Here is a 23,409-nt window from a genome sequence, read left to right on the forward strand (position 1 = left end):
CGAAATGTGCGGTGGATGTAGAAACCATCTAGCGCCCCTAGGCAGCTTGAGTTGTATACTCCCCAAGGAGTTGAGAATGATAACTGGAATTCAAACGGATCCACTGGACGGGGAACAAATCCAAATATCACTTTAGCAGATACTAGTACTTTGATATCTGCGGTATATAAATGTATAACAACACCAACACCAACACCAACACCAACACCAACAACAGTGAGTGAGTGAGTGAGTGAGTGAGTGAGTGAGTGAGTATGGTTTTACGCCGCTTTTAGCAATATTCCAGCAATATCACGGCGGGGGCTTCACACATTGTACCCATGTCGGGAATCGAACCTGGGTCTTCGCCGTGACGAGCGAACGCTTTAACCACTAGGATACCCGACCGCCCCACAACAACAACAACAACAACATACCATCAGAAGGGAGGGAGGGATTGTTTGTAACGCCGCTTTTAACAGTATTCTCGTTATATCACGGCGTGTCAGCTTACGATGGGAGGCAAGCTCCAAGTGACATAGCTCTTTGACGTATACTTCTTGGGTGAAATCCACAAGTCCCGTGCTGACAAACCTAGAAACACTATCAGGGAGAATCTGGGTTCGAAATCACATTGTGTTACGCTGAATAGACACTACACAGCACATTGTGGTGCCGCCTTAGGTGACTGGACCATTTCCATTTATAATATTACAAAAATGTATATCACCGAAACCTCTTTTCTCAGGTTGATCTGCGTGGTAGTGAAGTTCGCCCCGTTGAGGAAACTGATTGACAAGACCCTGAGCAAAAGTGACCTTGAGACCTTTGTGAAGAACTTCACATCCAACTGTCCGGCAGATTTCGAGATTTCACCAAAAGATGTAAGGGAATGACATACAGTAAACTACGGTTATAACGAACACGCTTATAACGAACTGACGGATATAACGAACTTACTTTTTGGTCCCGACTATTTGCTGTAGTTATACTGTACATATGCTTATAACGAACTACGGTTATAACGAACTAACATTAGTTGTCCCTTTGAGTTCGTTATAACCGTAGTTTACTGTAATGTAAATAGATTGCGTTGATAATTAGTAACATATGATGTTTTCTCCATATTCCGCACGAAATAAATTAAGGAGCGCTCGAATACTATCATATGTAAAGTAAATCTTACCTTCAGGCCAAACGGGTTCTGAAGCGTATCGTTACGGCTGACGGCTTTTCGTGGACGGCTCAAGCTATTACAGACTATGGCCGCCTCATCGGTGGTCTCCCCATCAGCGTCCTCAAGAACATCTCCGACGACGTCCTCTGTGACAACTGGCAGATGATGAACGAAGCAGACATGTCAAGGGCAGTGGTAATGTACAGTGGGATGTTCAACAGTGAAATCACTCACCACCGACAATTACATTACTTTCCCAATACAGTAGTGAACGGGTTTGGTTTATTGTCGCCTAAAATAGTGTTTCAGTTATATCAGTGGGAGTCAGCTTCACGTGGGAGGAGACATGATGATCAGACGTTTACCTTCTTGGGGCTAGCTTACCTGGAAACATAATCATGGACCACAGGATTCTGAAGCAGCATCCAGGGATGCAAATCTGCTAATTTAGGCACCTTACACAAATGGGCCTTCCCAGTAACCTATGATTGTGAGCTCGAATCCCGGTTCGCCCCGATTATGTTTCTAGGTTTGTCAGCACCATACCCGTGCTCGTGGGTTTTACCCACATTAAGCTGACACGCCGCGATATAACTCGTCTGGAATACTATTAAAAGCGACGTTAAACTAAACTCACTCACTCACTCACTCACTGTAACCAGTACGAAAATTCGGCTTGTCCTGGAATGGCATATAATCTGAAAGTATACCTTTCAGAATCAAACAAGCGTCTCTAGTGTATAATGTAATTCAGATTCCAGGGTAATGGTGGGTACATCACTCGATCATATATTCTCTAGCGAAGCATCCGATAGACTCAATTTTTGGCTCAATCTCGTCAGGATCTAGACATCCACATGGCAACACGTCTGCGTCTGTAGTTTTGTTTTATAATTTGAAATTATTACTTGTCGAATATGTTACAACTAACTCCTAAAACAATTTGTCTTTCAGCTGTCTTATATATGGGACAAGTGCAAATCAAAATTTGGAAGTGTGAGTACTCGAAGATGAAAGTATTTTTTTTTATCAAGAACAATTACGCCATAAGTCTTCTTCTCTTCATTAAATTAAACCCGTGTTCTCGTAATCCAGTCGATCTTATTAAGTGCTTCTTACATTTGCGACATTCGTCTGCTTTCAATGACGTCACTTCCTCTTTCGGTAGCCTTCGAATTACACCTGCGCAGGAATTGTGAATGTCGGAGTTCTCGTCAAGGTCGTTCCCAGATCCGTCGTCAAAGAAATACCAGACTCCGTCATAGCAGAATGCATACAGAGCATGACATCTAAACTGGAGCCTGTGTGTCCACGACGTCGAGGCTTCTGCAGACTCATCATGAAGAAGGTACGCTTCATGGTCCATAGACATCTTCCCGCGGTCTTCAGCAACGCACGTTTGTAGTAAAAGGCGACTATGCTTGTCGTAAAAGGCGACTATGCTTGTCGTAAAAGGCGACTATGCTTGTCGTAAGAGGCGACTATGCTTGTCGTAAAAGGCGACTTTGCTTGTCGTAAAAGGCGACTATGCTTGTCGTAAGAGGCGACTATGCTTGTCGTAAAAGGCGACTATGCTTGTCGTAAGAGGCGACTATGCTTGTCGTAAAAGGCGACTATGCTTGTCGTAAAAGGCGACTATGCTTGTCGTAAGAGGCGACTATGCTTGTCGTAAAAGGCGACTATGCTTGTCGTAAAAGGCGACTATGCTTGTCGTAAAAGGCGACTATGCTTGTCGTAAGAGGCGTCTAACGGGATCGGGTGGTCAGAGGGCTCGTTGACTTAAAGCATGTCATCGATCCCAATTGCGTGGAACGATGCTCATGATGTCAATCACTGGATTGTCTGGTCCAGACTTGATTATTTACAGACCGCCGTCATATAGCTGGAATATTGGTAAGTGCGGCGTAAAACAACAAACCAACCAACCAACCAATCTTCCCGCGGCGAGGGAGTTAACTGACGATATAAGTCCAGTTTCGACCCTTGCCGAACTAGATTAGAAATTATGGACTTATATTTTGGCTGGACTAACGAGTCTATGCATCGTCCAATCATAGTCACGCAAAGAAATTGACATCCGGTTCGTAAACTGCCGTGCAGATTTCGGTCGAATGCAGGATTTGCAAAGCATGTGTATTGTCAACTGACATTTTCAAATCTTTTCATGTTTTTAATCAAGATGCTCACGTGATTTGATGCACTTCGCGAAGTAAGACCCGTGTTATTACAATATAGATCTTGATTATCGATCCGATCGTCTTGGTTGGGCGCCGCCATTTTGTTTGAAGCAAATGCAAGTGATAGGTGGAATCTGATTGGTCAAAAGGAGGGATATAGAAGGGACATAACTCGTAATTGCCACTGGTGGCGCTACGATCGAGTCTGGAAATTCCAGCCTAGTTCGGCAAGGGTGGAAACTGGACTTATATAGTCAGTTAACTTCCTTACCTCGGGAAGATGTTCGTGATATGGCAATTATGAAGTGGGTTTAAATACAGCTTTAAACAGTATTCCAGTTATATCAGGGCGTGTAAGCTTAATGTGGGAGGAAAGCCCGAAGTAATGCAGGTCTCTGATGTTTACCACTTTAGTGACCCCCTGGCATGTGAGGTGTGTGTTTATTCATAATACTGACATGTTATATAGTAATGGGTGTATATACAAGTATGACACATTTTGAACTTCTTAGTTTCACAGCATGCACTTTGAACATTGACAGTTCTTTTGTTACAACATTTTAACTTGACATTAAGGAAAAACATTCTGTAAACTAGGATAAAGGATATACTATTTATCAATGAACTATTTTCTGAGTTCAGCACACAACAGACATATAAGTAAGAAATGGTATTCATTTTCTGCAGTGTTTAATAACACAAATGACAAATTCTGTGTTCTCTTAAACTCAGTGGCATAGGTATGGTGCTAACAAACCTAGAAACATAATCGGGGCGAACCGAGATTCGAACCCACAATCATATAATTCTGGCGTACTCAAGGAACGCACCAAGAATGCGGTATAAGCTATCTTAGGTGTCGTATAAACCATCAACAGTATTTGTGTTTATAATAATTGAACTTTATCTACTGCACCAACAAATTACAAATGTTTTGTTTATCTCCGGTCACCTGTTGACATGAGATGTACATGATAATAAGCATCATGTTACTACCTACGTATGTTTCGTGCCCGATAATATGTCTTGACGTATTCAGCGTGTTTAGATTGTAAACCTGTTTAGGTACAAAACGCAAAACCTTTTTTTTCCGTTTAGGGTTTAAACGCAGTCCTAAACCCGTTTACAGCTAAACATGCCAACTGATATGTCTAATACCTAAACACATATTGTATAGTGTTCTGTATGTTCTTGAAGGTGAATAAGCACGCGATGGCAAACAACGAGACGATGGGAACTTACATCCGGAAGGTCGGGCCTAACCTTGGCAGGAGTGTGCGTGACCTATCTGGTGTTGACATCACGTCCCTTGGTGGCATTGACAACCTGAAATCCCTTCATTTTTCTAGAGAAACGGTGGGTACTGTGGCCTTGACACTCAACCTTAACATCGTCTGTTTCTCTAAAGAAAAGGCAAGTACTGAGGCCTTGAGGGCCTTAAATTGGTTAGTTCTTTGGCCTAAAGAGAATTAATCCCTTCAAATCTCTAAAGAAACGGTAAGTACTGTGGCCTTGAGGGCTTTAAATCGATTAGTACTTTGGCCTAAAGAGAATTAAATCCCTTCAAATCTCTAAAGAAACGGTAAGTACTGTGGCCTTGAGCGCCGTAGATACCTTGACAACGTGAAATGCATCAAATTCTCTAAAGAATTGGTAAGTGAGTGAGTGAATGAGTTAAGTTTAATGTCGCTTTTAACAGTATTCCAGTAATATCACGGCATATCAGCTTAATGTGTGAGGAAAGCCTGAAGTAATGCAAGCCTCAGACGTTTACCACTTTGGTGAAACTCACGAGCACGGGAAAGTGCTGACAATTCTAGAAACATAATCGGGGCGAACCGGGATTCGAACCCACAATCATAGGTTCCTGGCGTGCCCAAGGGACGCAACTCTGCACAGCGAATTGCGGCGCCTCAGTCGACTGGGCCACCCGTGCCCCAATTGGTAAGTAGGATGTCAATAATGGCAGAAAAAGGCGGCATATCGTCCTCATTCCACATTTAATTGCAAAAATTCTCTTCCATGGCTAGCACCTTCTCCCATATGAGGATGTCCCCACCTCCATTAAACATCTGTCACCCTTCCCAGATTCTCGTCAGGACGGCGGGGTTATCGAATCAGCCGGACGAAAGGGTTCCACTGGATAGAAAACTGGCAAACCGTAAACCTAACACAATACTGTTATTCTCTTCAGAGTCTTATCTTGACACGTGTAGGTATAAGTTCAACGTTAGCGCCTTGGACACATCTACATAACTTGGGCTATAACGACATCAACTTGTCGAACCTGATCATCAGGGCAGTCTGTCATTCAGACCCTGAAACAAATATATCAAATACAACCCTTGAAAGTCTATAAAATGTTTGCATGTCTACATTATCGTTATCCGAATTGGAAGAAAGTCTCTTATATTTTATAACTATAATTGAACAACTGTCGTTTTTTGTAAAATAAGTTCATTTCAGAGACTAGATGTTAGTCTACATCTGGGGTTATTTATGTTTTTTTCCAGATACCTTGCACTGCGAGTCCACACTAAGCAAACTCGAATACAACATGGATTGTAATCACTTAATGTTAATTTAAGTCAAATTTTAACGAGACAACATGACACGGATGATGTGAAAATCACCGATGTTTAATAATGACCGATTCTCTTTTACATACCCAGAGGATATATTTAACAACACATTGCATCCCATTTCCTTCTCTGCTCTAGAAGCCTACACCCATGCCCTTCTCTGCTCTAGCAGTCTACACCCATGCCCTTCTCTGCTCTAGCAGCCTACACCCATGCCCTTCTCTGCTCTAGCAGCCTACACCCATGCCCTTCTCTGCTCTAGCAGCCTACATCCATGCCCTGCTCTGCTCTAGTAGTCTACACCCATGCCCTTCTCTGCTCTAGCAGCCTACACCCTATGCCCTTCTCTGCTCTAGCAGCCTACACCCATGCCCTTCTCTGCTCTAGCAGCCTACACCCATGCCCTTCTCTGCTCTAGCAGCCTACACCCATGCCCTTCTCTGCTCTAGCAGCCTACACTCATGCCCTTCTCTGCTCTAGCAGCCTACATTCATGCCTTTCTCTGCTCTAGCAGCCTACACCCATGCCCTTCTCTGCTCTAGCAGCCTACATTCATGCCCTTCTCTGCTCTAGCAGCCTACACCCATGCCCTTTTCCGCTCTTTGGTTTCTTCATACTCGTGGGTTGCTTTATAATAATTAATTTCACCTTTTGAATAATTACGATTCAAAAGATCATATTTGATTGTACCAATGGCTGTTCTCTTCAGGGGCACGGGTGGCCCAGTCGCCTGAGGTGCCGCAATTCGCTGTGCAGAATTGTGTCCCTTGGGCAAACCAGAAACCTATGGTTGTGGGTTCGAATCCCGGTTCGCCCCGATCATGTTTCTAGGTTTGTCAGCACCATACCCGTGCTCATGGGTTTCACCGAAGTGGTAAAAGTCTGAGACCTGCATCACTTCGGGCTTTCCTAACCACATTAAGCTGACACGCCGTGATATAACTGGAATACTGTTAAAAGCGGCGTTAAACCCAACTCACTCACTCACGCACTGTTCACTTCAGGCTAACGCTGTATGGAAGAAGGTGACGAGTAGCTTCGGACCCGTGAGCAACACCAACAGGAATTTCTGCGGGACACAGTTTGAGAGGATTGCAGACCTCTTCTTCTCCGCAGCTAGTGATGCTGACTGGGAGAACTTGTGTGAGGATGAGAATCTCATGGAGAATATCGCCAGGGCGGCCAAAAACATCCAACAGCTGTCTGGTAGAGTGGTCAGTACACGAGCTATGGATGTGAATTAGTTGTGGCTGTATAGAATCATATCTACCTCAAGTTCGCTGTCACTTATGTAACATTTCGTTAGAAATCAGCAGTACGGACGAGCATTCGATGTCTGTTTTTGCGTTAAGTGAGGGACGTCTTCAAAGAGACTTGGAAGCAAACATAAAACGTCAATGCCAGAGAATGATAAGTCTCGATTATTTAGCATATCCTGCTGTACCGGTAGCACCTCACACAATTTGCATGATAGTGACAGGTTGGTTGGTTTAATGCTTTACGTCGCACTCAGCAATATTCCAGCTTTATGACGGCGGTCTGCAAATAATCGAGTCTGGACCAGACAATCCAGTGATTGATATAATGAGCATCGATACACTACACGCAATTGGGATCGATGACATGCTTCAACCAAGCGAGCCTGAGCACCCGATCCCGTTAGTCGCCTCTTACGACAAGCATAGTCGCCTTTTACGGCAAGAATGGGTTGCTGAAGACCTATTCTACCCCGGATCTTCACTGGTCTATAGTGCCAGGACAAACAATTAATTGTGGACCATGTCTTCCAGATCCGAGGTATCGTTAAGAAGCTGATGCGAGTCTTTGGCGCCTCTGGGAAGGTGAAGGATGTATGCATTGACGGCCCTCTTATCGACCAGGTCGGCATGTTCCTCGCCCACGCTCGGTAAGAGTGACAGAGTGAGTGAGTTAGGTTTAACGCCGCTTTTAACAGTATTCCAGTTATATCGCGGCGTGTCAGCTTAATGTGGGAGGAAAGCCAGAAGTGATGCAGGTCTAAGACGTTTACCACTTCGGTGAAACCCACGAGCACGGGTATGGTGCTGACAAACCTAGAAACATAATCGGGGCGAACCGGGATTCGAACCCACAATCATAGGTTTCGGGCGTGCCCAAGGGATGCAACTCTGCACAGCGAATCGCGGCGCCTTAGACGGCTGGGCCACCCGTTCCCCCCTCTCGGTAAGACAGACACTACATCACATAATATATTATAAATAATAATCTCATTGCATAGTTTTAGTACTTTTTAAAATTTTTGTTTCAAGTTTTGAAGAAACCAAGGCAAACAACTCTCAGCATTTCGTATACATAGTGCAGTACTTTATTGGGACGTAGTCTTATTTGGTCAGTTGATATGTTCAAATTTTATGCTTGTGACGTGTGTCACCTTTTCGCGAACATATGGGGTGCGTTGCAAAGCGCCAATCGCTTGTAAGCGATGTACTGCGATTCGCCTTACAACAGTGCGCAAACTTTGAGCGGCTTGCAAGCGAAACAATCGCTGGCTGAGGTCGCTTCGTTCTCAAACCAAAATGGCGGCTGACTTTGACAGCGGAACAAGAAATTCTTGACTGGATCAACGAGGAAATGAGCAAAAGCAGCTAACATTCCACCATTCCCCGTCTGCTCCACATCTTCAAAGTACTCATAAATTTCGTCATCGAGCCTCTTCTATTACGTTCTTCATTACGTCAAGGCAACCAAGCGGTAGTTGCGCCGCCATTTTGGAAGAGTGCGCAAGCGCTTCGATCTGTTGCAGACCCAGGGTTGAACGATTAATTTTCTTTCTCCTGGCGATTCGCGGCTTGCAACGCACCCCTGGTATCATCACTTTTTGATAGTCTTTCATAAACAAGGGCTTATGGTAAAGTCGGAATCGTACAATAGATTTCTTATGAAAATGGAAAAGGTTTTGTCGCCTATATTAAGATGCGTTGTATGTTTACCCCAGCGGAAAGGACTTGGTCAAGTTCAGCCGTAAGACCCTGCGGTCAGTGATGCGCGTGGTTGGAGAGAAAAAGGAATATATCGAGAAGGTCACTCGATCTCAGATGAAACTGTTGACGAAGATCGCACTCAAGGTTCAGGTAAATACGTCAGAGCTATATAGCAACGATTGTGCTTTCATATTCATTTCCAAGCGTTAATGTTCCATTATTTAGAATATTCTTTCGTCAATCACTGAGCTCTGAATTCCTTGCCGTAGGAGACACAGAAAACGTCATTTTCTGTTGACGACATCGACCTTATCGGCCCCTTCGCCATGTGTGGCATGAGCGTTGGCGACGTCAACAAGATGACCACCGACGCCTTCAAGAAATACGGCATGTACTTTCTGAAGTGTCCCCAGCTGGACGTGACCACGAAGAAGGCCATCGTCAAGAAGCTCTTGGCTGCAGTCACGAAGTAAGGACCAGACTGAATCTACAAGAACTGTATCACACACACGTACATGCTCATTTGTAGTGAAACAAATGTTTTGGGGAACTGCGGATTTTGTTAGGTGATATCAGATCTGAGGCAGTGACCAGTGCCTTGCTAGGGTGCATCACTGCTTGCTTACATTACCGGACCTGGGATGACACAGCAACACATCAAGTTAACGGAATGTGTCATCGATATTTGAAACAAAATCAAATCAGAGTCGTATAAAGACTAACCATGTGATATTCTGGTGTGTGTGTGCGTGCGTACCTGCGTGCGTGCGTGTGTGGATTTGTTTGAAAAGCACATTTTTATGCTGAAAACACTGGGGAAAATAATTCAGCCTTAGTTTTATAGAGAAACTTGATGTCATAACAAAACTGTGTTTTGAAAAAAATGTTCTGATCCTCCTTTCGTTTTGGAGGCAGTGACAGAAAAAAATATCTTGTCTCTCACACCAATACCAGGCCCCTCCCACGATATTCAATGGGCGGCCCGTAAGTACTGACTAAATATATTCTCCACTGCTTTTTTCTTATGATCACGAGGATGCTTAAACTAGTGATTAGATATGTTAGATATGTTAACGCCATTCACACATTTCTTTGCAGGATTCAAGCAAGTGACTTGGAAGATCTTGGGGCAGCTATGGTGTTCGCTCTGGACGAGATTCCAGCCAGTGACATGACATTAGTAATAATTATTATACTTTATTAAAAGATAACATGTAACAGTATTATATCCCAGAGGACAGCTTACATACTGATTAATCAAACCCTAAGTTCCATGTTTGTAACTATGTATGACCAACCCTTATAAACAATGCTTATCATACAAACTAACTTTTCTCTTGCAACATATACTTAGCCAAAATTGATTGCTTTACATAAAGTGACTTACTGTGAAAGTCAATGTATATTCCTTAACATATATTGAAAGGAAAAGTTACTGTTTATGTTTTACTGTCATTAACCTACAATATATTGGCTTCAATTGAACACGAAACAATCCCGACATTTGTTGGCGAACACTGAACACACTGTGCACTGAAAGTATGTTCCGTCCTCCAGGCCATGAAGGAGGAACTGGTCTCAATCCTCCAAGGGGTGATGGAGAAGGTGTCTGAGTTCCGTGAGGAACAAGAGAAGAGAGACAACAGGGACATCGGTACGGAGGAAAAGACGACATACATGACGGCGGTGAAGAAGGCCTCTGGGGACTTGTGGAACTTTGCCATCGAGGTGACCACAGCCAACCAGCAGCAAGCTGCCAGAAGGAAGAGGGCGACAGGTAGGTGGACGGCGAACTTCTCTTACACCAGACCTAGGACAGAGGGCGACAGGGGGGTGTAGGTGTGGGTGTAGGTGTCTACCTCCGTTACATCAGAGGTCTGTACAGGAGGGAGAGGGCGACAGGTAGGTGGACGGTGAACATGTCTTACAGCAGACCTAGGACAGAGGGCGACAGGTGGGTGGACGGTGAACATCTCTTACAGCAGACCTAGGACAGAGGGCGACAGGTAGGTGGACGGTGAACATCTCTTACAGCAGACCTAGGACAGAGGGCGACAGGTAGGTGGACGGTGAACATCTCTTACAGCAGACCTAGGACAGAGGGCGACAGGTGGGTGGACGGTGAACCTCACTTACAGCAGACCTAGGACAGAGGGCGACAGGTGGGTGGACGGTGAACCTCCTTTGCAGCATACCTAGGACAGAGGGCGACAGGTGGGTGGACGGTGAACATCTCTTACAGCAGACCTAGGACAGAGGGCGACAGGTGGGTGGACGGTGAACCTCTCTTACAGCAGACCTAGGACAGAGGGCGACAGGTGGGTGGACGGTGAACCTCACTTACAGCAGACCTAGGACAGAGGGCGACAGGTGGGTGGACGGTGAACCTCCCTTACAGGAGACCTAGGACAGAGGGCGACAGGTGGGTGGACGGTGAACCTCCCTTACAGGAGACCTAGGACAGAGGGCGACAGGTGGGTGGACGGTGAACCTCCCTTACAGCAGACCTAGGACAGAGGGCGACAGGTTGGTGGACGGTGAACCTCACTTACAGCAGACCTAGGACAGAGGGCGACAGGTGGGTGGACGGTGAACCTCCCTTACAGGAGACCTAGGACAGAGGGCGACAGGTGGGTGGACGGTGAACCTCCCTTACAGGAGACCTAGGACAGAGGGCGACAGGTGGGTGGACGGTGAACCTCCCTTACAGGAGACCTAGGACAGAGGGCGACAGGTTGGTGGACGGTGAACCTCCCTTACAGGAGACCTAGGACAGAGGGCGACAGGTAGGTGGACGGTGAACCTCCTTTACATCATACCTAGGACAGAGGGCGACAGGTAGGTGGACGGTGAACCTCCTTTGCAGCATACCTAGGACAGAGGGCGACAGGTGGGTGGACGGTGAAACCTCACTTACAGCATACCTAGGACAGAGGGTGACGGGTAGGTGGACGGTGAACCTCCTTTACAGCAGACCTAGGACAGAGGGCGACAGGCAGGTGGACGGTGAACCTCACTTACAGCATACCTAGGGCAGAGGGTGACAGGTAGGTGGACGGTGAACATCCTTTACAGCAGACCTAGGACAGAGGGCGATAGGTGGGTGGACGGTGAACCTCCTTTACAGCAGACCTAGGGCAGAGGGTGACGGGTAGGTGGACGGTGAACCACTCTTACAGCAGACCTAGGGCAGAGGATGACAGGTAGGTGGACGGTTAACCTCACTTACAGCATACCTAGGGCAGAGGGTGACAGGTAGGTGGACGGTGAACCTCCTTAACAGCATACCTAGGGCAGAGGGTGACGGGTAGGTGGACGGTGAACCTCTCTTACAGCAGACCTAGGGCAGAGGGTGACAAATAGGTGGACGGTGAACCTCACTTACAGCAGACCTAGGGCAGAGGGTGACAGGTAGGTAGACGGTGAACCTCACTTACAGCATACCTAGGGCAGAGGGTGACAGGTAGGTGGACGGTGAACCTCCCTCACAGCAGACCTAGGGCAGAGGGTGACAGGTAGGTGGACGGTGAACCTCCCTTACAGCAGACCTAGGACAGAGGACGACAGGTAGGTGGACGGTGAACCTCCCTCACAGCAGACCTAGGGCAGAGGGTGACAGGTAGGTGGACGGTGAACCTCCCTTACAGCAGACCTAGGACAGAGGGCGACAGGTGGGTGTGGGTGTAGGTGTCAACCTCCGTTACATCAGAGGTCTGTACAGGAGGAAGAGGGCGAATGGTAGGTGGACGGTGAACCTCCCTTACAGCAGACCTAGGGCAGAGGGCGACAGGTGGGTGTGGGTGTAGGTGTCAACCTCCGTTACATCAGAGGTCTGTACAGAAGGAAGAGGGTGACAGGTAGGTGGACGGTGAACCTGCCTTACAGCATACCTAGGACATAGGGCGACCGATGGTTGTGGGTTTAGGTGTCAACCTCCGTTAAATCAGAGGTCTGTACAGGAGGAAGAGGGCGAATGGTAGGTGGACGGTGAACCTCCCTTACAACAGACCTAGGACAGAGGTCAGTTTCAGTAGATATGGTCTGACGTGTTCTCCCTTTATCAATAAGATTTGTTTCTATGTTTCTGATAGGAATGGAGACGTGTGTCTCAATTTATTTACTTTATTTAAATGATTTACTCCAGGTCGGTCTTTTGAGAATATTTGGACAAGGTGTTATTTGTGTCAGACAAATATTTTCAAGGTTTAAGATGTCTAAGGAAAAAGTCCTGAAACCTGGTTTACCAATTTACACTGCGTGATACCACGTCCTGGTATGTTCCAGGTAGTGGCGACTGCACGACTATCTCTGAGTTCGGGAGCAACTTGGACTTCCTTACAGCCAGCCAAATCGCCGGTCTGGCTCCAGCTGAGGTGGGAGGTTGTCTGGCCCAACTGTCCACGACGAAATGGAACGCTGCTCAGTGTGCTGCACTCAGGGATCAGCTCATACACGTCAGTACAACATCCCAAAACGATAGAGCATCCCAGAGGATGTCTCACTCACGTACATGTCTCACCAACACAAGCTGAGCTTGTGATATATCTCATACAGATGATAGTAACGAAATATATCTCATTCACATCTATAGAACATCAGGTATATTTTATGTATATCATTTAAAAATCTGACATATCCCATATAGACGGGCAGATGTGCTGACCTATAGAAGATATAAATCGATGGAACACTAAGTGCTCACGAATGTAGAGCAAAGACAATTTCGCATACACATTGAGACATATCTTGTGTGCACCTCATGAATATGGATAGAATATTTAACATATTCGTATCGGTAGAGCATCAAGCATATTTCATGCACATTGGTAGAGCATCACGCATATCTCATGCACATTGGTAGAGCATCACGCATATCTCATGCACATTGGTAGAGCATCACGCATATCTCATGCACATTTGTAGAGCATCGCGCATATCTCATGCACATCGGTAGAGCATCGCGCATATCTCATGCACATTGGTAAAGCATCACGCATATCTCATGCACATTTGTAGAGCATCGCGCATTTCTCATGCACATTGGTAGAGCATCACGCATATCTCATGCACATTGGTAGAGCATCAAGCATATCTCATGCACATTGGTAGAGCATCACACATATCTCATGCACATTGGTAGAGAATCACGCATATCTCATGCACATTGGTAGAGCATCACGCATATCTCATGCACATTGGTAGAACACCACGCATATCTCATGCACATTGGTAGAGCATCAAGCATATCTCATGCACATTGGTAGAGCATCAAGCATATCTCATGCACATTGGTAGAACATAAAGCATATCGTTTGCACATCGGTAGACCTTACCATGCCTCATTCACATCGGTAGATCATCAAACATATCTCATGTACATTGGTAGAGCATCAAGCATATCTCATACACATTGGTAGAACATAAAGCATATCGTTTGCACATCGGTAGACGTTACCGTGCCTCATTCACATCGGTAGATCATCAAACATAGCTCATGCACATTGGTAGAGCATCACGCATATTGTATGTACCTTACCAGGCCATGCTCGTGCACACTGGTAAAACATAGGGATGTTTTTTCCCTTTGTCTGGCTATATCAGGTTATCTTGTGTTACTCTGTTACTTTGTAGGCCGACGCCCTAGGCAGCGATGTCAAAACCTGGGGCAAAACCGACGTCCAGGCTCTTGGTACAATGGTGGACTGTCTGACGTCACAGGAGGTCCAGTCTCTGAACGTGGATGATGAGGTCATCCAAGCGCTGGGCGCCATGCCACTTGCTAAGGTATGTCATGCCCAACGTTGCTTGTCTGATTAAGTGAGTGAGTTGGGTTTAACGCCGCTTATAGTAGTATTCCAGTTATATCGCGGCGTGTCAGCTTAATGTGGGAGGAAAGCCCGAAGTGACGCAGGTCTCAGACGTTTACCACTTCGGTGAGACCCACAAGCACGGGTAAGGTGCTGACAAACCTAGATACATAATCGGGGCGAACCGGGATTCGGACCCACAATCATAGGTTTTTGGTGTGCCCAAGGGACGCAATTCTGCACAGCGAATCACGGCGCCTTAGACGACTGGGCTTTCCTCCCACATTAAGCTGACACGCCGCGATATTACTGGAATAATGTTAAAAGTGGCGTTAAACCCAACTCACTGACACTCGCTCTGATGTCACTTAAAGAAGCAGGTATATAATGCCCCGATGAACTCAAATGAGTAACGTCCGCATGTGTGTGTGTGTGTGTGTTTCAGTCAGCCGATGTGATGGTGGCCTACCTGAACAAGACGGGAGCTGACCTGACGACGTTGGACGATGAGACTCTGGGAGACATGGGCAACATGATGTGTGGCTTCACAGCAGCTCAGATTGGGGACATGCAACAGACGGCCGTGCAGTAAGTCTACACGTGTCCATTTACAGCATCTTCCCGAGGCAAGAGAGTTAACTGACTATAAAAGTCCAGTTTCCACCCTTGCCGAACTAGGCTGGTATTATGGAGTTAAATTTTGGCTGGACTAACGGGTGGTGGCGCTACGATCGAGCATAGTAATTCCAGCCTAGTTCGGCAAGGGTGGAAACTGGACTTTTATAGTCAGTCAACTCCCTTGCCTCGGGAAGATGATTTACAGCCACTGAGGGGAGATTCCCGTCGGGATTCCGGGTTAGAATTGGTCCCTAGCAACCTATGCTTGTTGTGAGAGGCGACTTAATAGATCAGGTGATCAGGGGTGTTGTCCTCGCACCCCGACGACGTTGGGCGTTGCTGAATAGTGCTGGTCTATCTGGACTAGACATGAATATTTACAGGTCGCCCTTACATAGATAGGATATTACTAAGTGTGGCGTTAAACACAAACACACAGACAGTGAGTCCAGACTGTTATTACTACAGCTAAACCACCACGGTCTAGAGAATAGATCCCTGAGTGAGTATGGTTTTACGCCGCTTATAGCAGTATTCCAGCAATATCACTGATGGGGACACCAGAAATGAGCTTGTGTCAAGATTCCGGGTTAGAATTGGTCGCCAACAATCTATGTTTGTTGTGAGAGGCGACTTAATAGATCCGGTGATCACGGGTGTTGGCATCGTACCCCGACGACGTTGGGCGTTGCTGAATACTGATGGTCTATCTGGACTAGACTTGAATATTTCCAGGTCGCCGTTACAAAGTTTGTATAGGATATTACTGAGACAATGAGTACAGACTGTTATTACTACAGCTAAACCACCACGATCTGGAGAACAGATCCCAGAGTGAGTATGGTTTTACGCCGCTTTTAGCAATATTCCAGCAATAGCACTGATGGGGACACCGGAAATGGGCTTCACAAATTGTACCCATGTTGGGAATCGAGCCCGGGTCTTCGGCGTGACGAGCGAACGCTTTAACCACTAGGCTACCCGACCGCCCAACAGATCCCAGACCAGATATACAGTTCATAATATTAGCAAAACAATTCACTGTGGAAAAAAATACTATGCGAACATTGTCAACATGCTCTAGTCATGAGTATTGTGAGAGGTTTTGTATATTACCAGCGAGGCAGCCAAGGACCTCAACACAGTGCAGTGCATGGACCAGACCCAGCTGACTGCCGTCGGCAGCAAGGTCGTGGCCGTGGAGGGGTCGGACTGGAGCAGCAAGGATGCTGCTTTGGTCGGGGAGTTCGGGGTGTTTGTAGGTGAGTATGCGACGGACCCGGTTTATCAGACTATTGGTAGGCCAACGTAAGGAATTATGTAAGAAATAAAGGACTAGTGGGAGTTGTTACATTATAAACCGCTATTGACGTCATCCTTTTGTTCTCAAGTTGGGTTAAATATCATAAACAGTGATGTTATAATATCCCCGGGATTTTATTAATACAAGTTCCGTTTATTGTAACAAATGAATTTTTCTCGTTGGAAATTTATTTTGCATTTTAACACAATATTATGAAATATAAAATCAAATGATAAATGTTTTCATTATATACCCGCGGACCGAACTCGCAACCATCGTATCTGTAGCCCAGGCAAGGCTAACAAGTCACAATGCCTTTAAGAATGTCTTTTTCAAGTAACCGCACGCCAGCAACAGATATTTTACGCCCGTTTCTTAACGTTCGTGAAAAGTATATTTGGAACATAAAATGTCGATAAATGTTGTTTTAAGTTCCTTTTTTCGGTTTATAAGTTAGATAACAATTACCCTCGGCCTTTATATGAGATTTAAGACCTTGGTTTTATACCTTGGATTCGGGTTCATCACATAAAACCCCTCTGATGTGTTTTATCCTACACATAAAACACCGCAGGAAGAATAAACCACGAGTCGTTTATTTCTTATATGAGATATCAACATTACGTACAGCCTCTTTAGGGATGTTGATAAAATGTACAAGCTTAAAAAATATTTAACCAAATTATATTAATGATAATTTACTGAATAGAATCCGACCTCGGAAATGTCGGACAAGTCCATTTTATGAACAGGTGGGTTAAGTTTGTTATTTTCCTCACGTCGATCATCTGTACCTTTTCTCCTTATGCCTAATGACATATCTCTCCCACCTGTGGATGCGATCGTTCGGCCAATGCGTGTGTCTGCGTAAACCAACCACGTCTACGGGGAACAACTTACAAGACACTTCCCTCTCAAAAATAACGTTGTCCAATATGACGCCATCAAGTTGCGAGCGCATATTCGATTCTCCAGAAATGACGTCATGATAGAACAATGTTTTATCGTGAATTCTATTATGACATTGAAGAATACTTGATTCTGATTAGGTAAAAAGAGGTTTCCTTTTTGCTACGTAAACCCTTGTAAATATGTTAATCCTTTTCACACCTACAAAAAACCGTGTGTATGGTAAATCGATTGTCAACCAGGTCTCTTATGCACGCCGGGTCAGCGGCTCTAGCGAAATTAATACACGGTCTAGCGAGGAAATACGGTTTTTTGATATCCATGTTTTTTTTACAAATATGATGTTCACGGCCGTAATAACTGATCCGATAATGAGATTTAAAGCCTTAAACAAAGACATATCTTGCATGCAAATGATAATGTTTCTGAAATTGTTAGGGAACAGGCAAATTGCTCATTGAAACAACCGACAATGAATGTAAAATATAACATTATAAAAAGTATTTTAAAATCTATCTTTATTCATGACAACATGTCGTTTACCAAAATTTGTGTGATCGATATCAATTGCCGTTTCCGTCAACCACCACCGTAAGGATTTGGCAGATTCCATCGGAAAACACTCCACCCTTCGAAAGTCCAAACAGTGCACAGCAGATTGCGACGAATGTAAAACAGTTTGGAGGGTTATTTGCTAACTTCTTTTTGAAAAAATTATGTGTTTTGAACACTTATTTTGAACTAGTCAAGACTATGGGTATTTGAATATTGAAATATAGTAATATGTGTTACAAATATTACTACCAGCGACCCGTTTTCGGAATGTTCTAAGATAAGGGACCTTTGTACCCGGTGTAGTTACTGCGAGAGAGCACCGTTTTCAAAGCGCTGTTGCCGTCTCACTGTAAAGTAGATTACTCTTATTTATACATGTTATCTCCGAAATAAGGACAGCCTCCGTGGTCTAGTGGTAGAGCGTCCGCCCGGAGAGCCCGGATAGTCCGGGGTTCGATCACCGGCCGCGTCATACCAAAAGACGTTAAAAGATGTTGTTGTAACTTGTTGTTACCCTGTCTGGCGCTCGGCATTAAGGGGCTAATAAAAGGACTGGTCGGCTCGGAGTCAATACTGTGTCTAAGTGGCGTATTCATGTTAAACTGCGACATGGTGTCACAGTGAGCTAGCACTATAAATTGACATCAGTCCGGACTAGCACACACACACACACACACACACACACACACAAACACACACACGCGCGTCGCTATATAAGTGCAATAATCTTGGACGCGACGTTAAACCCAATTTCACCTCACCTCACCAATCTCCGAAATACACCACGCTCCGTCTTTGCGATTTATCAATGGACCAGCATGAGTATCACTATGTTCTGTAGACGTCTTGATTTAAACTGTGCTGTTTTAAAAGTGAACCAATCTGTACGTGTGCGAGTTTAAGGGCTCCCCACACTAAACAAGCTCTGTGGCAGGGCTGTGCAGTGCGGTGCGTAGGCGCGTTTCACTTTAACCAACATTTGGGCAGCGATTCAGTTGTCGATTGTTTGTTAACGAAATATAGAAAATAACTTACATTTTTAAGACATACTCTAGCAGATCATAAATATGCAAAGGGATTATATTTTAATTAATTAAATGGACAAAGTTCTATCCTGTGTTAAGAGGTATTTCGGCGTCTCTTGAATGCTTTAAGTCAATAACATGCAGACACTGATGTTTCCACAGAATTAATAGAACTTCATTTTTTGGCCTAATTTTGTCTTTAATATGTATTTGTCAAACCACATGTTTTCTCACCCTCAAATGACATCATAAAAAGGGGGATTTCTCAAAGCGCCGGGGCAGCAAGCAGTTAAAAAGCTTGTTTTTGCGATTTTAAAATAAATCTGCCACAGTGATGTGGCAACTGAGTATTGTACAGGCCGTGAGAAGAATCTCAGAGTTCTATATGTTTGTTTGACGGTGGTTTGTAAATATTCGAGTCTGGACCAGACAATCCCGTGATTGACATCATGAGCATCGATCCACGCAATTGGGATACAACCATGCATCAACCAAGCCATCGAGCCTGATCCCGTTAGTCGCCTCTTACGTCAAGCATAGTCGCGCGTTTCGGGAAGCATGGGTTGCTGAAGACCATTCTACCCCTGATCTTCACGGGTCCCGAGTTCTATGTATTGTATTTGTACTCCAGGTGGACTTCCCCAGAACACCCTCAGCTCGTTCACCAATGAACACATTAAGGAGATAGAACCAGAAGCTATCTCCTCCATGCCCCCAGCTACCCTGGCCAGTGTGAGTATTTGGAACAATAAACACAAACGAACATCGTATACAATTGTTATATATGTCACACGCAACAATAAGTTTATTGGTTGGTTGTTTAACGCCACATTCAGCATTATTCAAACTATATGACGGCGACCTCGTAGTAGTCGAGTCTGGACCAGACAGTTCAGTGATTGATATCATGAGCAACGATCCATGCCGTCGGGGAACGATGACACAATGTCGCCGACCCTGACAACATGATCCATTATGCCGCCAACTCGTGTTATTCCGGAACAAGCCGATCGTCTTGCAGGTTATACGGAAAGGGGCGAGTGGTGACGAATGACCATCATTAAATACACTCTCACACTAACACCGTTGGTGTTTGACCTTAAAGACGCTCTCACTATGGACAGTAGAAGAGTGTATGTTTGTTGACTTCACAGAGTCAGAAATATATCAGATTAAATAGTACATGAATTTTATAGTTACTCATGCTATGCCTGCTGTAGGCGTTCACGGCCGACGAGCTGGCCCAGCTGACGACCGAGCAGAGTAACGCTGTCTCGGATCTCCAGAAGCAGCAGCTGAGTCCCGCCCAGAAATCCATCATCGAAGAGTCCGCCTCCTTCAACGTGGTTCTCAGTATCGTGGACACGCTAGATCCAAATAACGGTAATACTGTGTTATACCTGATAAACTTACATTAAGTGTGTATCTTCGAAACACAGGATCAGATGTACCGTCTTCTATTGCAAGTACAGATTAAACCGTCCATGCAAATCAGATGGTATCATTTCCAGGCAAAACAAGTAGACACAGTGGAAAGGCCTCGTCATATCACGATTCAATCATGTTCTATGAAATAGCCGGGACACGGGTGGCCCAGTCGTCCAAGGCGCCGCAATTCGCTGTGCAGAGTTGCGTCCCTTGGGCACGCCAGAAACCTATGATTGTGGGTTCGAATATATCCCGGTTCGCCCCGATTATGTTTCTAGGTTTGTCAGCACCATACCCGTGCTCGTGGGTTTCGTCGAAGTGGTAAACGTCTGAGACCTGCATCACTTCGGGCTTTCCTCCCACGTTAATCTCACACGCCGCGATATAACTGGAATACTGTTAAAAACGGCGTTAACCCCAACTCACACACTCACTATGAAATAGCGATTTTTACGATAATATGGCTTACAGGTTTACGTTGTAAATGTTGAGTTCGAATAGAACTGCCATATTAAACATGGACTAACCTCCACTGTCGTTCTTGTTGTCAAGGGCTCACAATTCACTGTGCAGCGGTGCACCCCTAAGGCTAACCAAAGCGTATCTTATTGCATCACGATTCGCTCCGATTGTGTTTCTTTGTTTGTTTGCACCATTCCCGTGTTTGTGGGTATCCTATAGATGGTGTCCCTTTAATGATGAGTTTTTACGCCGCTTTTAGCAATATACCAGCAATATCACAGCCGGGGACACCAGAAACAGGCTTCACACATTGTACCCATGTGGGAATTCGAACTCGGGTCTTCGTCATGACGAGCGAACGCATTAACCACTAGGCTACCCCAGTGCCCCTCGTTAATGATGGAAGGCAAGGGAGGACATACATTGGGGCATATTTTGTAATATTCTGTCCAGAAGATCTGTATTCAGCGCCCGTTATGCCGTCATGGTGTAAAGTAATATGTAAATGTGTTGCACCAACAATAATGAAATATATACAATATTTTAACTTGCCCTTTACTCTGAACAAACTTAACACTATTATAAGATTATTATTGCTAAAAATTCACGTGGTTTTGTTTTGGCTCCTTTTCAGGGGCAAGTGTCCGCCATCTTAGCCTCGTTTTGGCTACGATCTGGTCCGCTGTCGCCATTGCCTTATTTTAAATGGTACACTGTGGGTTTGACCAAGGACGCATATTTTTACTGATACATTTTACACATTGATTGTGTTCAACCCTGTTTCTATTTGTTATTTATTTTGTCATGTTTTTAAACGGTGTGTACCAATCCTCTACAGAAAACAAACATATATTACCGAACTCTGAACAAGTCATAGCGTCATAGCTGTTGTTAAAGAGGGGATAATCTCGGCCAGTTGGCAGTCCCAGCAAATTTGATTTACGTCTATCAAAACCCAAACTGCTGATGTATAATGCACAAAAGAAGTAAAGGAACACCGGATTTTTTTCATATTACTAGTTAATATGTCATGGCTAGTGGCATTTGAAACACTTCCAATTGTGGACGTTTTAACTTGTTTTGAGTAGTATATATTCATCTGGCAGTTGATAATTACCCATAGACAATGCCCCAGCTTTACACATGGCGACTGGCACTATCTTTAACGTATAGTCCAGGTTGGAACTCGGCGCCCGACAGTGAGGCAGCGTCACACTTTAATAACCTCACGCTTTCAACAAAAAGACGTTTTTATGTAACGTCTCGCAACGCTAACGAGAAGGCGCAACACAGAATTATAACATGTAGTTCTTCAGTCCGTCCACATACCATGCCGTCTCGTTATAGCTGTCTCCCTGTATCCATGACAGTATTGCGGGTATTTCTTTATAATTGAAGTAAGTAAATGGTTGAAGATCCGGGGTAAAATAGGTCTTCAGCAACCCATGCTTGCCGTAAAAGGCGATTATGCTTGTCGTAAGGGGCGACTAACGGGATCGGGTGGTCAGGCTCGCTGACTTTGTTGATGCATGTCATCGTATTCCAGTTGCATGGATCGATGCTCATGATGTCAGTCACTGGATTGACTGGTCCAGACTCGATTATTTACATACCACCGTCATATAGCTGGAATATTGCGGCGTTAAACAACAAATAAACAAACAAACCAAAGTTAGTATATTCAGGAAATTCCGTCCCATCAAACATAATGCCAACGGCGTGTTACGCTAAACTGAACCTTTTCATAGGATGGTCATGACCAATATGGACATGTTGAGGCAACTAAATCCGAATTAAAAAAACCGCTTCGTTCGTGTGTCACATGTCTACATGGGTGCGACTACGTGCATTTTGGTTATTGTTTATATGGATATAGTAGAAATGGTTTGGTGAATGTGCAAAAGCTTTATTCCCTTGGTGTGATTATAGATCTTCAATTCCATACGGCTATATTGGTCGAATAAAGATAATATAATTCATGATCTCTTTGTTTTATATGACATACAAGACACGAATCGTGGATCGCTTCACACGTACGCAGTATACGTGCTAGATAAATCTCATTTGGACACGCAGCAAACCGTATCAATATAAAAAAAAAATATCTGTCATGGAAGCTGTATTGGGACTTAATATCTTGCAATAACCACATTCATGTCTGCATGAATCATGAGAAATTCTACAGTTTCTTATTTGCAATAGAGCAGGGGGAAGTGATTGTGCATATGTAACAGAATTATGAAAAAGGCATTTCTTGCAAACTAGAATCCCATTTATTTGAAAAATAATGTTGAATACAAAGTGTTATACACTGTACATAATAGCGACAAAATTCTTTTCCATATTCATGGGAAATCTCTTCTGAAAGCAGGGTCGATTGTACTTGTCCGTCTACTAGTATATTATGTGCATGTGTTTCCTGTCAAA

General features: G+C 44.7%; 1 protein-coding gene across 1 annotated transcript in view; it reads left to right on the forward strand.

Moving 5' to 3' along the window:
- Nucleotides 1-21,799, forward strand: part of LOC139468315 (uncharacterized) — a 39,908-nt gene extending 18,109 nt beyond the window's left edge. The window contains exons 8-25 of the mRNA XM_071250204.1: nt 728-863; nt 1,172-1,351; nt 2,111-2,152; nt 2,325-2,504; nt 4,531-4,689; nt 6,920-7,129; nt 7,706-7,821; nt 8,890-9,025; nt 9,145-9,344; nt 9,974-10,055; nt 10,433-10,652; nt 13,160-13,329; nt 14,507-14,659; nt 15,128-15,270; nt 16,420-16,562; nt 19,724-19,824; nt 20,313-20,475; nt 21,617-21,799. Of these exons, the coding sequence (XP_071106305.1) occupies nt 728-863; nt 1,172-1,351; nt 2,111-2,152; nt 2,325-2,504; nt 4,531-4,689; nt 6,920-7,129; nt 7,706-7,821; nt 8,890-9,025; nt 9,145-9,344; nt 9,974-10,055; nt 10,433-10,652; nt 13,160-13,329; nt 14,507-14,659; nt 15,128-15,270; nt 16,420-16,562; nt 19,724-19,824; nt 20,313-20,475; nt 21,617-21,687 (2,605 nt within the window). The 3' untranslated portion in view covers nt 21,688-21,799. The remainder of the gene's footprint in view (nt 1-727; nt 864-1,171; nt 1,352-2,110; nt 2,153-2,324; nt 2,505-4,530; nt 4,690-6,919; nt 7,130-7,705; nt 7,822-8,889; nt 9,026-9,144; nt 9,345-9,973; nt 10,056-10,432; nt 10,653-13,159; nt 13,330-14,506; nt 14,660-15,127; nt 15,271-16,419; nt 16,563-19,723; nt 19,825-20,312; nt 20,476-21,616) is intronic.
- Nucleotides 21,800-23,409: the final 1,610 nt, after the last annotated feature.

This window comes from Haliotis cracherodii, unplaced genomic scaffold, assembly GCF_022045235.1.
Source record: "Haliotis cracherodii isolate W230 unplaced genomic scaffold, xgHalCrac1.p SCAF_2, whole genome shotgun sequence".
Lineage (NCBI taxonomy): Eukaryota > Metazoa > Mollusca > Gastropoda > Lepetellida > Haliotidae > Haliotis > Haliotis cracherodii.